This window comes from Mobula birostris, chromosome 17 (assembly GCF_030028105.1).
Source record: "Mobula birostris isolate sMobBir1 chromosome 17, sMobBir1.hap1, whole genome shotgun sequence".
Taxonomy (NCBI): Eukaryota; Metazoa; Chordata; class Chondrichthyes; order Myliobatiformes; family Myliobatidae; genus Mobula; species Mobula birostris.
The window spans coordinates 19,433,917-19,451,701 of record NC_092386.1 but is presented as its reverse complement, the minus strand read 5'-3'; the positions used below and the strand labels follow the sequence as shown (position 1 = coordinate 19,451,701).

General features: G+C 42.1%; 1 protein-coding gene across 5 annotated transcripts in view; it reads right to left on the bottom strand.

Moving 5' to 3' along the window:
- Nucleotides 1–17,785, bottom strand: part of pam (peptidylglycine alpha-amidating monooxygenase) — a 187,030-nt gene that overhangs the window by 51,890 nt on the left and 117,355 nt on the right. For all 5 annotated transcript variants that reach the window (XM_072281334.1, XM_072281329.1, XM_072281333.1 and 2 more), the window contains exon 14: nucleotides 17,467–17,535. In XM_072281334.1, coding sequence (XP_072137435.1) covers nucleotides 17,467–17,535 — 69 coding nt within the window. The remainder of the gene's footprint in view (nucleotides 1–17,466; nucleotides 17,536–17,785) is intronic.

The window sequence follows — 17,785 nt, the reverse complement described above, 5'->3', positions numbered from 1 at the left end:
TTGCTGGTATGACCACCCCAAACCCTGTCACTCCTGTTGCAGGTTCCTTCGCACCATCCGTATAAATGTGAGTATAATCACTATACTTTTCCATCACATGACAGTTAAATGCATTTACCAAATCTGTTTTATATCTTTCTTTCCTTTTTACCTCTAACAAATGCCAGTCTATGTCAGGCCATACAAGCTTCCATGGAGCTACAACCGGATAAACTACTGAAGGACTTATCCTCAGATCAAATACTCCACATTCTTTCGCGATATCATTCCCTACCCGACTAAAGGTATTCCTCTGAAACCTCCCATTTTCCCAGCACTCCTGCAACACTCCTTTGGTAGGGTGAGAATCATTGTGCCCCTGCAAGTTAGCCCAGTAGTTTGCCATCAGTTGCATCCTTCTTAGTTCCAAAGGCATTATTCCCATTTCTACCTGTAGGGCTGACACTGGTGACGTTTTAAAAGCCCCACTGCACACTCTCAAGGCCTGAGCCTGAATCACATCCAGTTTCCTTATAAGAGACCTAGCTGCTGATCCATATACTGTATTTCCATAGTCCAACACAGATTTCACTAAAGCCACATACATTCTCTTCAAAGCTGTACAACTTGCTCCCCATTCCCTACCAGTCAAACATCTCATCACATTTATTACTTTTTTACATTTCTCCTCAACTTTCCTGATATGGTCTGCCCATGTTAATCGTGAATCAAATATAACTCCCAGAAATTTAAATGATGCAACCCTTTCTAATTCAACCCCATACATCCTTAACTTCTTCCCTACCTCAACCCTTTTCCTGGTAAAAAAAAATACAGATTGAGTTTTGTCTACTGAAAATCTACATCCCCAATCATAACCCCACTCCACCACTTCATCAATTGCTTCTTGTAGTTTCCTGATTATATGGTCCATGTTCCTGCCTCTTTTCCACAAGGCCCCATCATCCGCAAACAGTGACCTACCTATATCCACTGGTACCTTTGTGAAGACATCATTGATCATAATGATGAAAAGTAACGGGCTAATCACACTACCTTGAGGTGTGCCATTTTCCACTATGTACTGTTTTGATAATTCTGATCCAATTCGAACTTGAATTTTTCTACCAAACAAAAAATCTTTAATCCAATTAAAAACTCTCCCACCAACCCCCATCTTGTGCAGTTTAATTAATAATCCTTCCTTCCACATCATATCATAGGCTTTTTCAATGTCAAAGAACACGGCCACTACTGACTCTCTATTTGCCTGGGCCTTCGTTATTTCAGTCTCTAACATAATCACTGAGTCCATGGAATTCCTTCCCTTTCTAAAACCACTCTGATAACTTGCCAGCATTCCTCTTTTCTCAAGCTCATATGATAACCTTTCTGTTATCATCCTTTCCATTATCTCACATATACTTGATGTTAATGCAATTGGTCTGTAGCTAGTGGGTTTTGACAGATCCTTGCCAGGCTTCCTTATTGGAATTACTACTGCTTCTTTCCATGCACTTGGTAATCTTCCCTCCTCCCACACTCTGTTATAAAAATGCAGCAACTTCAAGAGCGCTCCTTCTCCTAGATTTTTTAGCATCACAGAGCATATCAGATCTTTCCCTGGGGAGGTTGGTCTCGATCTCTTTATTGCTCTCACCATTTCTGCTAATGTAAATGGATCATCAATTATATCATCTGTTCCTTTCCTCCCGTTTAACACACCTGGGTGTTGGCTTATTATTCTTTCCCTTCTTCTTCTCCCTTCTTCAGACAAATTTTCTGAACTATGTATCAGTACAAATGACTTGGCCATGACCTCAGCCTTATCCCTACTGGAGACTGCAGTTTCCTCCTCAGATACCATTACTGGATATTCCCATTCCCTTCTATCTCCTCCCATCCTCTTAATCATTCCCCATATCTCTCTCACAGGTGTTGTTCTTCCTACCTTGTCGCAAAAACTCCTCCAACTTGCCCTTTTAGCTTGACGTATAGTTCTTCTCACCACTGCCTGTGCTTTCTTATATTGAACCAAATGCTGCATATTATGGGTTCTTTTAACTAGCCTGAATGCTCTATTTCTGTTTTTTACAGCCTGACAACATTCCTCTGTCCACCATGGTACCAGTTTTCTATTCATCCTATTTTTACTCCTAGGTATAGATCTTTCTGCTGCCATGATAATTGCTGAAGTCACCTGACTGTTAATTCATCTACATTTCCAGAAATATCAATCTTTGTCAACCCTTCTTCACTCAACTTCTGGAACTTACCCCAATCAGCTTTTTCAAACACCCACTTTGGGGTTCCGCCACCTGGTCTTACTTCAACTCTTTCACCCACTGAACACAAAACTGGGTAGTGATCACTGCCTACTGTTGAAGCAGTCCAAACTCCCCAGTTACTAATGCCAGCCAAGGTATTAGACACTAACGTAATATCTAACACTGACTCAGTTCCTGTTGTTATATCTATCCTTGTGCCACTACCATCATTCATACACACCAAATCCCTTTCTTCCATCAATTCTTCAATTACCTTCCCATTTGGATCTGTAATCTGATCCCCCCATATTGTGCTATGAGCATTGAAATCTGCACACCACACTACTTTGTGTCTGTTTTGTCCTTGTATCTTTAATAGGCTGTCCAAATCCAACCTTTTACATGGATTGTAGTAGTTAATTATAACCACTCCCTCCCCTCTCTCCCACACTTCCACCGCTATGTATTCCTGATCATCTCCTTTTTCCAGTACCCTATGTGGTATACCTTGCTTGATTAACATAGCACAACCCCCTCCTCCCCCTAGATTTCTATCTTTCCTTATCATTGTATACCCATATACCACAAAGTCTAAAGTTGGTTTCAACCAAGTTTCCTGAATACACACTACATCCGGTTTTACAACCATTTCTTTAATAAAAGTGCTTGAATTCCTGGCTATTGGCCAGTAAGCTCCTTGCATTCCATTGTAAAAGAATCACCATAATTAGTATTAACCAACACATGACACTTCCTGGCTTGGCTGATTACTGAGGTTCTCCCTCACTTCCTCCCATGTCAGTCCTACTAACCCTAAATGGTTTACTGCTGCTTTTACCACCAGCTGAATTTTGTCACTTTTTGACTTTACCTCAGCAGTACTATTAATCACTCCTGCAATGAATGTTACTAGAGCCTTTTTGTCTACATAAATCCTGTCATTTGTTCTTTGTTGCATCTCTCGTATCCCTATTGCTCCCTGTTCATTAGGAACATTATTCTGTTCTCTTGACATTCTTACAGCTTCTGCATAAGTGATCTTTCTTTTCACTCTTATTTCTTGAATTTTAGTCTCCCATCTCATAACCTCACACCCACTATATGCAACATTATGAGCTCCTCCACAATTGCAGCATTTTGGTTGAACTCCTGTTCCGCACTTTCCATATTCATGATCACCCCCACATCTAGCACATCTCCTCTGCCTTTTACAGTTTTTAGCCATGTGTCCAAACCTTTGACAATTATAGCACCTCAATGGCTTTGGCACATACACCCTTACTGGGTAACTCATGAAACCCAGGAACACCTTCCTTGAGAACTGTCTCATATAGAGGCAGCAGCAACCTGCACAGGTGTGCTGATGGTGGAGGATACCATCTTTAATTGGATAATTGAGTTAATTAGCTTTTGGTTGGTCTGGGTGGGGGGGCTTAGCAGTTATAAGCCTCAGGTTACCAAGGCTTTAGGGTTAGTTTTCTTTTGTGTTTAGTCTGAGGGCATATATCTGTAGTCCACATTCCAGCAACTGTTTGGAGACCTGTATCTAACTTCCATCAGGGTCCTTTTACCCTTACAGTTTCTCAACTCAACCCACAAGGATTCAACATCTTCCAATCCTACATCACAGCTTTCTAATGATTTGATGCCATGCCTTACCTGAAGAGTCACACCACCCTCTTTGCCTACCTTCCAGTCCCTTGATACAATGTGTATAACATCAGTGATTGGGAAATTATTGAAGATTCTTAGGGACAATATTTATTTACATATGGAAAACCATGGACTTATTAGGAATAGTCGGCATAGCTTTGTGTAGAGGTGATTATGTCTTACAAACTTGGCTGAGATTTTTTTTGAAGAGGTGACAAAAAAATGATTGAGACAGTAGGGCAGTAGTGTTCTATAGGGATCAGGGCTGGGACCTCTGTTGTTTGTTATACAAATGATTTGAACAAAAAGGTAAAAAGTTTGCAGATGATATAACAATTGGTGGAGTTGTGGATAATGAAGCAAGAATACAGCAGAATACAGCTCATTTGGAAAGATGAGGAGAAGAATGGCAGACTCTTTGGGAGATCAGATATAGGGGGAATGTACACAGTAAATGGTAGGACTTAAACATTGATGTGGGAACAGATTGTTAAGTATAAATCCATAGCTCCCAGAAAGTGGCAACAGAAATAAATAAGATTATAAAGGTGGTGTATGCAAAGGTCTTAGGCGTGTATACAGTACATATCTAGGGTGGCTAAGACATTTGCACAGTACTGTAATAATTTATGTACTGTGTTGTACTGCTGCCGCAAAAAAAAACAAATTTCATGACATATGTGAGTGATGATAAAACTGATTCTGAACGGATCTCTATGGTGGACTGAGAGTGGAGTCATGGTTGGGAAAATCGGAAAGCAGTGGGGAGGGAGCGGGACTCACCAAACAGACATTGTGTAGTGATCACAAAACAGTTGTATGAAATCAAACAACCTTGCCTGGTGTCTCAGGGCTGGGTGTGTCTGCATCTGTGCCACCTCCTACCCGGCACTTCTCTGCCAGCTGTCCCACACCCCTCCAGTGGTTCTCGAACCTTGCCATTCCCAATGCCCTTTGCTCCCACCAGATTTACAAACTTGCTCTCTGCTCCACATCGACAAATACAGTACTGTGCAAGAGTTTTAGGAATTCTCACTATATATATGTATATACAAACGTATATACGCCTTAGACTTTTGCACAGTACTGTACCTGCCTTCACCAAATGGTGCATTGAGCAGAAAAGTGGACATGTTGCAGTTGTGGACAGCTTTGGTTATGCCATATTTTGAGTGCTGTGTACAATTATGGACACCATATTTCAGCAAGGGTGTGGAGGAATTGGAGAGGGTGCAAAGGAAGCTCACCAATTCATAGCATTGCCTGGATTAGAGATTATTAGCTAGAAGGAGGGATTGGACATCCTTCAGTTGGTTTCTCTGGAGCACCGGCGGGCAAGAGACAACCTGAATTATGTTAAACTATGAGAAGCATAAAAAGGGTAAATGGTCAGAACTTTTTTCCCCAGGTTAGAAGTGTCAAATAGTAGAAGTTACAGATTTCAGGCAAGAGAGCAAGGTACTTTTTAAAAAAAAAACACAGGGAGAGACAGCCACCTCGCATGAGGTGCTGCAAGAGGAGATGGAAATGACAGCAATGTTTAAGAGGCATTTAGACAGGCAGAAAATGGAGGGATAGAGAGATGTGCTGGCAGATGGGATTAGTTTAAATTGGCACCTTGGTCGGCACAGGCATCTGTATAGAACATGCTGTACTTTTCTGCTCTCTAACTGGTTAGTGCTTTGGGTAGTTAAAGGATGAATTGGTCTGACTGAAAATTATAGGATTCTGAAAGAAAATGACAGAGTAGGGATATAGGAGGTTGCTGGGGTTATGTCAGACAGGAAACCAAGATAGTAGACTAAACCAGGTGGCTTACGATGGAGATCACTGCTCATCTCACAGAACAATAGGACACACAGCAAAGGCTGAATTTTCGAATGTTCCTCCAACAGGTTCTTCCACTCTGTGTGCAGTAACCAATATGTTTCCCCACAGCAGTAATTGAATGTTGTTCTTAAATCAATGCAGAGAATTTACATATATTTGATCTTTACCATTACTTGCAAAAATGTTTTATATAACACGTATTCCATATTTTATGTCCAGTCATTAAGCCAAAACACCTTAGAATATCATACCTAATCAACACACTGATTACCTTGTGGTGTGTATTACTGACACTCAACTCGGTTGTTAAAGAAATCCTTTTGTGATATACGAGTTATACGAGTCAGCTTCAATTCACACTTATAGAGCTCATCTATCACAAGTGGGGCTGAGAACTGTAAGAAAATTCTAAAGCTTCGCGAATTAGTCAATTATCTGTTTCCCAATAATGGCAAATGTGGATACACGGGTAGTCATTTATCAAACTGCCACAACGCCAGTCGCAGAGGTCCGATTTCTTCAGAGTGATACCCTCTTTTAGAACTGCACCTGCAGACAATGATGAATTGTAGTTGTGCTGTATGTTTAACAAGGTAAAATACTTCATGGGAGCAAACCCAAAGAGAGATGACAGTCAGAATAAGTTTTAAGGAGCATCATAAACCGATGGTTAAGGAGAAAACTTCAGATCGCTTTGGGCTTAAGCAGCAGAATTACTGGCACCAGTGACAGAGTGAACAACACTGGGGATACAGAAGAGGCTGAGATTGGAGGAGTATTGCCATGCCAGAGGCTGCCTACAACAGAATTAGAATAATAGAATCTAGAGGTCATAAGGATGTGGATTGAGTGTGATGACTGCAGGTGAAGAACAAATGCATTGACTCAGACGAGGTGGAGATACATATTTTTCTAAAAAGAGTATCACACTCCAAATACAGAAAGACTTTTAAATAAATTATAGTGACTTTATATTGATTACACTTGGGTATATAAATGACTTTCCATACAACATAGTTACTGATTACTGACAATAATTGCCATTTCAGTAATGCCTTGCCTACTTGCCAACTAGTCCTCTAAACACCAGAGAATAAGCATAGGAAAGGCCAGGATAATTCCAAATCTTCTATCTTTCTTGCCTCTGATCACCCATTCCCTTTTTCCTTGTGGAACCGCAAAATACTTTTCTCACATTCAAATACTGGATGTGAAATAGATGTGATACAACTGTTCATTATTCAGTCATTTCCTTAACCCTGCAAATCCTCTGCAATACAGGGAAGCATATCTGCATATTGTTGTTAAAAAATTCCTTCAATACAAAATTTAGATTTGTGTAATGCCTAAAATATGGCACATTTTTCTATAATCTTTGCTCTATGTAACTCTAGTATATAAACGTTTGTACAATGATATATTCAAGCAGCATTGACCAAATCAATCAGAAATTGAAAATTGAAGATTGTTTATTGTTCTTCAGTATTCCAGTATGAAAGAGAACAAAATGATAGCCACTCCAGACCAAATGCCTTGAATAATAATCATTCAACAACTCCTTTATTTCAATAAGGAAGGTACTTCATTGATAATTGTGCCCAGAGTGTTGCTGACAAACAATTCTGCACACTTAGCTGTTTTTACAACATTATGGAAAAGACAAGATTTTAATATCACACTAAACCTGGATCCTAATGGCTGAATGTTCCTGTCCCAGCTCTCCACATTACATTTCACTCCCCTGCCTTTGTAAATATATTTTTCAAATACTTATCCCCTTTCCTTCACATCAATTCTGGTTCCACCATTCCTCTAAAATCTACTGTAATAGAAAAATCTCCGCAGAAGTGATCTCACAGAACAGTAGAATTTAATTTACTAAGGATTTTTTGTCACTTCTTTAAATTACTATTCCCAAACCTTCAGAACTTTTCCACTTCGAGGCAGAGAAATTAAGTTTAAAAAATAAGACTGCATTTTTAATAGCACGTAAATATTTTAGCATCCTTCTGTTTACAGACTGACTGCAGTTTAGAAGTTTTCCAAAAAAATTGGTGCCATCTGGCACATTACCCAGAGTACTACATTTCAAGATTTTAGCTCCAAGAACTTAAAGAAATAAAATACTCAGGGGTGCTAAGTCCCCATAATGCACTCTTACAGGATTATTTTAAACTGAAACAATGCTTTTTCATGTGCCATAGAGGCTCACAGAGGCACAGTCACACAAAAATTTGACATAGAAGCATGAGGCATTAAGATAAATTTTCAAAAGCTTGGTCAAAGTGGCAAGTCTTAAGCAACAGTTTAAAAGAGTAAACAGTGGTAGCAAGGTATAGGGAAGGAATCTCAAAACGAAGATCAATGCCTACTTGGTCAAGAACGGTGAAGCAATTAAAATTGTGGTAGCTTAACTAGCCAGAATTGGAAGAACCCCTTATGGCGTTGTAAGGTTTAAGGAGCTGACAGTAATAAAAAAAAAAGGAGGAAAGACCATGACAGCAATGTGAAAACAATGCAGAGAATTTTAAAATGCAATCAGGAGCAGTAGTAGCCCATTTGAGCCTGTTCCATCATTCAGTATGATTGTGATGAACCTCTCCCAATACCATATTTTGCTCTCTCATCACCAACTTCAGTGGAATTCGGTCCGCCCGTGGTCTGGCCTCCACTGCCTTCAGTGGTTACAGCATTCCAAAGGTTTACAACTCTGTTAGTGAGGAAGTTTTTCTCCAGCTTAGTCATAAATGTCTTATCCTATGTCTCCTTTTAAACTCAATATCCTTTCCAGTCACATTACAAATAGTATGAGACTAAAACTGCACACAATACTCTAGTTGTATACAATACTATGGTCTCACTACGGCTCTTAATAATTACAGTGAAACATTCTTTGTTCCTCTACCCAAAATCTCTTGCAATAAGATACAAAATATAATGGTGGATGTACAAGAGGACCTAGGTGTCCTTACATCAACATTTTCAATCCATCAATTCAAATAATCCTATACAATTTTGTTTTGCCCAGCAGCCTCTTACTTTCCACAATTCCTTTCTGACATGTTTGCCCCACTGAGTCTATACCAGCTCAGATTAAATATATTACCCTATTTTCCTCTTCCCCCAAGTTCCCATCAAATTTCTCTCTCCCCAGATTCTAATACTTATCCATAAACTAGGGAACTTTAAGGTGATCCACTAACCTATGAACCCACAACACTTCGTGATGTGTGAGGAAAATCGGAGTAATAGGAAGCAAACCACATAGTCATAGAAAGAACGAGCAAATTCCAGTCAGTCAGGGGCAGAGTCTGAAGCCTCACTGGCCAAACTTAAATTGTTCCCTACAAGGTAGGAAGAGGCAATTTTGATGTATTGAGTCAGTGGTGGCTCCCAGAATAATCATATTCACCCCTCGTTTTTCCTGTAACCTATCCTTCCCACATTTCCGCTAACTCCCTTGAAATCCTACAATCTATCCTGTGGTGGTATTGGCAGTCTCCGGAGCACTGTAGGATAGAGACAAGAGGAGTGCAAGTGCATAGGGTCCGAAAAGGGATGACGCAGATAGACAAGATAGTGAAGGTGGCGCATGGCACGCTCGCCTTCATTGAACTGTGCACGGAGTAGAAAAGTCGGGGTGCTAAGCAACTGCAGTATAAGGCATTGTTGAGACTGCACTTATAACATTACGTGCTTGTCCGGTCACCGTACTAGAGGATGGGTGTGAATCAGCTCGAGAGGGTGCAGGATGGCCACACTTTTTTTCTTGGGTCAAGTCAGTCTTTAATACTAGGGGGCAAAGATTTAAGGTGAGGGAGAAACATTTCAAGGGGAGCAGAGGGGCAGGTTTTGCCTTCTTTATAGCTGCATTTATATGTTGGGACCAGGTTGGATCTTCAGAGATCTTGACACTCAGGAACTTGAAATTGCTCACTCTCTCCACTTCTGATCCTTCAATGAGGTTCGGTTCATGAACCCTCGTCCTACTCTTCCTGAAGTCCACAATCAGCTCATTGTTGTACTGACGTTGAGTGCAGGGTTGTTGCTGTGACACCACTCAACTAGCTAGGAAATCTCACTCCTGTCTGCCCTCTCATCACCATCTGAGATTCTGCTAACAATGTTTGTTTCATCAGCAAATTTATAGATGGCATTCAAGCTATGCCTAGCCACACAGTCATGGATGAAGAGAGAGTAGAGCAGTGGGCTAAGCATACATCCCTGAGGTGCACCAGTGTTGATCGTCAGCAAAGGGGAGGATTTATTAATACCAATCCATACAAATTGTGGTCTTCCAGTTAGGAAGTTGAGGATCCAATTGCAGAAGGAGATACAGAGACCCAGGTTCTGTAGTTTATTGATCAGGACTGTGAGAATGATGGTGTTAAACACTGAGCAATAGTCAATAAACAGCATCCTGACATGGGTGTTTGTATTGTCCTGGTGATCTAAGGCCGGGTGAAGAGCCATTGAGATCCCATTTGCCATGGACCTATTGTGATGACAGGCAAATTGCAGTGGGCCCAGGTCCTTGCTGAGGCAGGAATTAATTCTAGCCATGACCAACCTCTCAAAGCAGTAGGTGTGAGTGCTACTGGACGATAGTCATTAAGGCAGCTCACACTACTCTCCTTGGGCACAGGTATAATAGTTGCCCTTTTGAAGCAGGTGGGAACTTCCACCCGTAGCACTGAGAGGTTGAAAATGTCCTAGAATACACCCGCCAGTCGGTTGCCTTACCTGGTACTCCATCGACGCCTGCCACCTTACAAGGGTTCACCCTCCTGAAAGACAGCCTGACATCAGCCTCCGAGACAAGAAACCGGGTGCAGCAAGGATATTCATAAATGTAGTTATATTCTCCCTATCAAAACTAGAACCTGGCAGAGGATGTGGTTGAGGAGAGTACACTTGCAACGTCTGAAAGAAAGGTGGGTTCTTGGATAGGAAATGTTTATTGGGATATGGGCAAATTGCAGACAAATGGGACTAAATCCAGAAGCCATCTTGGTCGGCAAGGATGACCTGGGCTGAAGGGCCCATGTCTGTGCTGTATTAAGTCTATGACTTTCACTGAATACAATGGTTTTACTGATATGCCAGCAACAAAGCTCCAGGATAGCACAAGGCAGCGTAGGATAGCTCTAGGATAGAGGCCTGATAAAGGGTCTCAGCCCAAAATATCGACTGTTTATTCCCCTGCATAGATGCCGACTGAACTGCTGAGTTCCTCCAGCATTTCGTGTGTTGCTCAGGATAGCACAAGGTTCGCTTGAAACTCGCCACTTGGGATATTGCTCATTTTCTCCATGTTTCAGTGAAATACCGATTAATTGTTCTCTCTGAAGTCAGCAGCACCCCAAATGTACATTTGTACATTACCTTTATACATTATTAATAGCTATACTGTTAGGTGAATACAACTTGTAATATTCCATTATTAACGGCAAGGAATTGCTTGGTGATTATTTAAATTTATAGAGCATAAACATTATTTTAAAGTCGCACAATTTATTTTATTTGAACACTACTGAATCACTTGGTTGCTGCCTGATGGATTATTTATTGAGAAAACACAGAAGCAGCAACAGTTTTGAGGAATGAGGCATGGCAACAGTAGGTGAAAATGCATCATTTAATACTGCAGTGAGCAGAGCAGAAACGAAAAAAGAAAGAAAATTTTGTGTGCTAGAATCACGTTTGCCCTTTATAACAGGATGGTCATATAGCTGTAAGATTAACCTGACAATTAAAGCAAATTCTGGTGACTAAGCAGTTGATTAAAAGGAGAAAATCTTGGCAGTGCTAGTCCATCGCTGTCAGAGATTAGTATCTTGGCTTACTGATCAAACACTGCACTACCATGGTAGGTTTGAATTAAACATGACCAAAAAAAAAAAAATCAGTGTTTCACATTTGAACCTTTGAATGGAAAAGCCTATAAAAAGTAGTGGATACAGCCCATCCTTCACAGGTGAAGCCCTTCCCACCATTGAGCACGCTACAACCCATATTCTCAATATTTATTAATTTTTTTTCTTTTTGTACTTGCACAATTGCTGTCTTTTGCAATTTGGTTGTTTGCGTGCAGTCCTTCATCAATTCTGCCCTGTTTCTTTGTATCTACTGTGAACACCTGAAAGAAAATGAGTCTCAAGGTGCTATACGATGACTTGTATGTACTTTGATAATAAATTTATTTGATAATAAATTCTGGAGGAATTCATGTCAGGTAGGATCTATGGAGGGAAATAGTCAATGTTTCAGGCTGAGACCCATTATCAGGTCCCGAAGCAGAAAAGATCTGACAGGGAGGGCCGTGCTCACCGCTAGCCAAGCGTGGGCTCAGTACTTATTAGTACACTCTGTCGATGAGGCATTCTGCCAGATGGTTTTGACACTCTTCCCAGACAACCATCCCACAGGATCCATCGTGTCCCTCTCCCACAGTACCTGGATGCCATTCCATGTTGACTGCTGTCTGATAGACTTGTGGTCCAAAATGTCTTTTTTTTCCTCTGAAAGAACTTTTTCCACAAAGAACAATTTGCATGGTAATATCAAATTCACTTAGACATTGCATGGCAAGGATCCCAGGCCCAGGTTGTGCAGTCACTGGAGATGTATTGAATTGCAGCACATAGTGAGACTTGGTGCCTATATATGTTGGTTCTATTCACAGCATGATGCAGCCACCGACAAAGGTGGCCACCAGGATAAGAGTGATGCTGGGTATGCCTTTCTCCTTGTTGTCTGGGGACTTGTGCATCGCAACCTGTTAGAAAACCCACGGCCAGCTCTCCCTCCCAGAATTTCTTGTCCTCTATTAAAGTGGGCTTAGACAACAATGAGTTGGATCAGCCACTTCTCTGAAGGAGATGATGGGCTCCATTTATGCCTTCCAGTTGAATGGATCTCATGGAAGCTATTGCTTATGAGCTGAATTGTACTTGGCTCATTGGGACTGGATGGGCATAGACTTTTTGGAAGTGCACCATGCTATGCTTCTGGCTTGAAACATGCTAGAATCCATATGGAAGGGTATCATTACCCTAATCTACCAGCAGAATGGGAGAAGACAGAAATCTGGAACTGGAGACCCATATCACTGTTGAATGCACTGTTGAATCATCACCAATTGGATCTGGTTTGTTCCAGGACAAGTGGTCTACCTAGACCAAATCAGTGTTATACCCACTAGAGAAATCGCTAACCTCTTTATTACTCAGGGATACCATTGCCTACGTACAAGAAGAAGGGTGAACACTTGTCAGGTCAGCTTGGACCAGAAGGACTTTGATAGGATATCACACAGGTGCATGACATTTGGGCTCTTCAAAGTGGGCCACGAGGAGGGAATCAACAATTGCATCGACCTGCTCAACAGATATCGGTAGTGCTGTCAAAAAACAATCTGTGGGAAACAGATAATATGCGTTTGTAAGTCAGAGTTGTCTACTTTCCTGTCCTGTTTTTGTGTTGTGTGGTACCCTTTGCCAATTCTATCAAGAAGGACGCAGTATAAGAGGGATGATGACGTCAGGCAGTGTGTTCAGTTTGCAAATGATCAGCATCTGTCACCAACCTGAGTTGGCATCAGAAGTCAGAGCCAACAGCAGGAAGAGAAAAACTAAAAACCTCAGCAAATGGCCTGTACCGTCCACCATCCCCTTGAATGTCAGGTTTGACTACCTGAAGGAACTACGGAATCTGCTTCAGAGCGGCGAGCAATGTAACAAAGATTGGGTGGAGTGGATAGGTACTCGGCGTAGGTGTGTCCCACAGTGACCTACTTCTCTGTGGCAATCGCCCAAGCCATTTTCCACTTTCTCTGGGGTATTTAACTTCGAACATTTTTGATAGATCACAATGAACAGCTCCCTAGACAGAGGGGGTTGGGAGAGGTGTACCCAATATCATCCTCAACCAAGCTGCCCTTTTGTCTTTTCATCAACATAAACGTTATTTGAAACAAACAAAAATTCCAAGAATAAACTGTGCAATCCCTTTCATTCTTTACATTCATCGTCAATGCTTTCAGTCCTGTTCTATTGCATTCCTACACATCAATAGCACTGCTGGCATTCACCTGGTATTCTGGGATGGCATGCTCCTGCAAAAATTGAGGAGCTTCCTCACCCAACCTGACCCCTCCCTTTCCTTGCTGCACCAAACTATTGTTTAACAATCAAAGTTCACTGTGTTACGTACCCCGTAACTGGGTTGCCAAACCAGCAGAAATGGATCACTCAGTTGGAGTCTGGATTACTAGAACTAAGAAAGTTTAATTAAAGAAACAAGCAACACAGTAATCGAAAGGATAATAAATGCAACAGTTCAGCCATGATAACCACACGTGTGCACAGAATTAAGATAACAGCATCAATCAAACTCTATCGTTGTCTAGGGATAAATGACCAATTTCAAAGTGACACAAAGTTCAGTCCAATTTAGTAGTTCAGTTCGCAGTAATCGTTGCCATGGCGATGGACAACGTGGGGGGAGAGAGAGAGAGAGAGAGAGAGAGAGAGAGAGAGAGAGAGAGAGAGAGAGAGAGAGAACAGGAACGACTGATCATTCAGAACGGCTTCCACTCACAGACCGGCGATAATTGCTCACAAGCAGCTTTTGGGCAGGTCCTTGGTGATGTCACCTGAGGTCACCGACTGTGACCCCTCCTCCAGATGCGGTCGATCCTCTGCAGTGAACTCGGCACCCAAGCAAGGGCGGACACACACTGGGTTCCCGCTGATCGTACCTTTCCACCCTGTGCATTGTCCGGTACTTCCCACCGACTCCTGAGAGGCGCACTGCTTCCAGGGTCTCGTTATCTCGGGTGTCGTGTGTCTCACCTTAGCGAACCTGTCCCTTTTTATCCCCCTGCTGGGGTATCGCCTGTCCATCACTTCAAACAGTTCAGGGTTCAAAGGGGGAGCCGCTCCAGACAGCTCTCTCTCTCCTGTCCCTTCATTACACATCTCCAGATGCTGTTTCATTGTGTTCCTTGTCTCTCTCTTGAAGACAGGTGGCAGACCAACTGTTGATCACACAGGACAGCTAACATCTTATCTATGCGTATTCTTGTCACAACTGTGAGATCCCAGGAAACATGGACCACTTCCCACATCCCAGGTGCCACCTGTCAGTGAAGGCAATGTGCCGAGAATACACATAGATTAAGATGTAGCTGTCCTGTGCTGGCACCAATGGGATCAGCTGTTGGTCTGCCACCTGTCTTCAGGAGAGAGAGAGATAAGGAAAACAATGGGGCAGCATTTGGAGATGTTAATGAAGGGACGGGAGAGAGAGAGCTGTCTAGAGCGGCTCCCCCTTTGAACCCTGAACTGTTTGAAGTGATGGACAGGCGATACCCCAGCAGGGGGATAAAAAGGGACAGGTTCGCTAAGGCAAGACACACACGACACCCGAGGTAACGAGACCCTGGAAGCGGTGCATCTCTCACAAGTCGGTGGGAAGTTCTTGGACGGCTGATCGTAGGATCAAGCCATAGACGCTTAGGGTGGAAAGGCACGATCGGCGGGAACCTGGTGTGTGTCCACCCTTGCCTGGGTGCTGGGTTCACCGCAGAGAAACGATCGTATCTGGAAATGGAGGGGTCACGGTTGGTGACCTCAGATGACATCACAAAGGACTCGCCCGAAAACTGACTGCGAAGGTCTGTGTGGAAGCCTTGAATATTCATTCGTTTTGCTCTCTCTCTCTCCTTCCCCACCACTGTCCATCGCCACGGCAGCGATTACTGCGAACTGAACTGAACTAACTTGAACTGAACCTTGCGTCACTTTGAAACTGGTCATTTACCCCTAGACAATGGTAGAGCTTGATTGATCCTGTTATCTTAATTCTGTGTACATGTATGTTTATCATTGCTGAACTGTTTCTTTCATTATTCTTTTGGTTAGAGTACTGTGTTACTTGTTTCTTTAATAAAACTTTCTTAGTTCTAGTAATCCAGACTCCAACTGAGTGATCTATTTCTGCTGGTTTGGCAACCCAGTTACGGGGTACGTAACAGCAAACATTCACAACTAAAGTCATCACAGCTTTCAATGTGCCCATGTAGCCCTTGATTGGGGGCAAGGGCACTGAAACATGAATAACTCGGACCTGGCTCGAAACGTAATTTATCAGGCAGCAACACCCCCTGCTCTCATTTAAGCCTGGGTTGATTACAGCAGGCATCTCAAACTGCCTCTAACTACCTCTAATGTTGCTTTTGCAAAATACTTCAAATTCACTGAAAGCAAATCAGCATCAGTTACAGATTCAAAGCAAACATTCTCTGTACTTGCTGTAACTCTACAGTTACACTTTAGGCAATATTGGGCAGATGCCCTCAGTCCCACCCCCGACACCAGGTTCTTGAAACAGACACTTTTGTTCAAGCACTTGCATGGGAAAAGGTGACGAGCTGTTAGATAAATAAGGCTTTGAGTACATCTTCTCTAAGAATTGCAACAATTCTCCCCCCTCCCAACTGACTTTCCAACTCCTGAGGACATCTGGCCAAAGACAGGATGGGGAAGAGACATCCAGGATGCTACTGAGAACCTCGATTCCATACACCAGTTGCACCCAAACGCCGCTCATGGTGTGCAGCAGTGCATCAGCTCACAGATCAGCCAAGTCAGTCACCCCTTGCCCAATCACTGAAAGAGTCTGCTACCTCCATAGTGGACTCATTTGCCACCTCAGAAGCACCATATTAGAGTACGTGATGTTTGATTCTGAAAGACTGCCTAAGGAGAACTCCTGGATTAATTAATTTTTTTCCCCCATTTCTTATGCTTCTCAATCAAACCCACTATTTAGCTTTCTGTACCTATTTGACATTTAAGATCTAAGCATTACTTCTTGGTTCAGAGATCAGCAATTCTTGGAGTGTGATTAAGGAGGGAATTACACAGTAGTTCTATCCACATCGGTCTAGATGCTATTTATAGAAAATGGCATGTTGTTATAACTTGATTTTCAGTCACTTCCTTCTGCAAAATCCCTGAGAAAGTCTGCGTGAGTGCAGGCATACAAGCTGGTATTGTTCACTCATCACGGAGAAAAACCACATGCAATCACTTTAACATACCACACATTGCTATGCTCCATTATAACTCTATATACAAACAATGTTGATAATTGACCTGCTGATTTCCAAACCAATGCATACCAAAAAAATGACCCATAGAAAACATTCTGTCCAGCTTGGTACGGCAACTGCTCGGCACGTGACCTCAAGAAACTGCAGAGTTGTGGACACAGCTCAGCACATCACCGGAACCAACCTCCCATTTATGGACTCAGTTTAGACTTCTCCCTCTCTTAGTAAAGCAGCCGGCTTTATCAAAGACCACACCCGCCCTGGACGTGCTCTCTTCTCCCCTTTCCTATTGGGCAGAGAATACAAACACCTGAGAGCACGTACCACCAGGCTCCAGGACAGCTTCTGTCCCACTGCTGTCAGACTCCGGATTCTGCATCACAGTCTTTCTTGTTGTCATCTTATTTACCACTTATCTGCACTGAACTTCTTCAGTAGCTTCGATACTTTCCATTACTTTTGTTTTACTGTACCTCATTCTAGCTCAACACACTGTGTGAAGGTTTGATCTGTTTTAACAGTTTGCAAGACAAGCAAAATAAATATCTTGGTACATGTGACAATAATAAACCAATACCAATACCTAATATTTAACAGAAAATACATAGTTGTACATACCCTGATCAAGAACCACTTCTTCCTCTCTTTTGAGTTGCTGGAGTTCATTATTATTTGTCTGGTGTTCATCTAATGGTCGCAGTAATGAGAAATACATTTCAAAATGACTGTCTTTTGTTTTCATTCATGCTCAAATAACAAAACATCCCCAAACAAATCAGAGCTGTCTGCATTATCACTAGAAATAGGCTTGGCAAATATTTTAAAAGCATTAAAGACACTGAAATTAGCTAAAGCAGTTAACATAATGGGCTGAAATCAAACCAAAGAATATCATACTGCCCTGTATCCTAACCATTCAAATAAGCTGTGGAAAGGT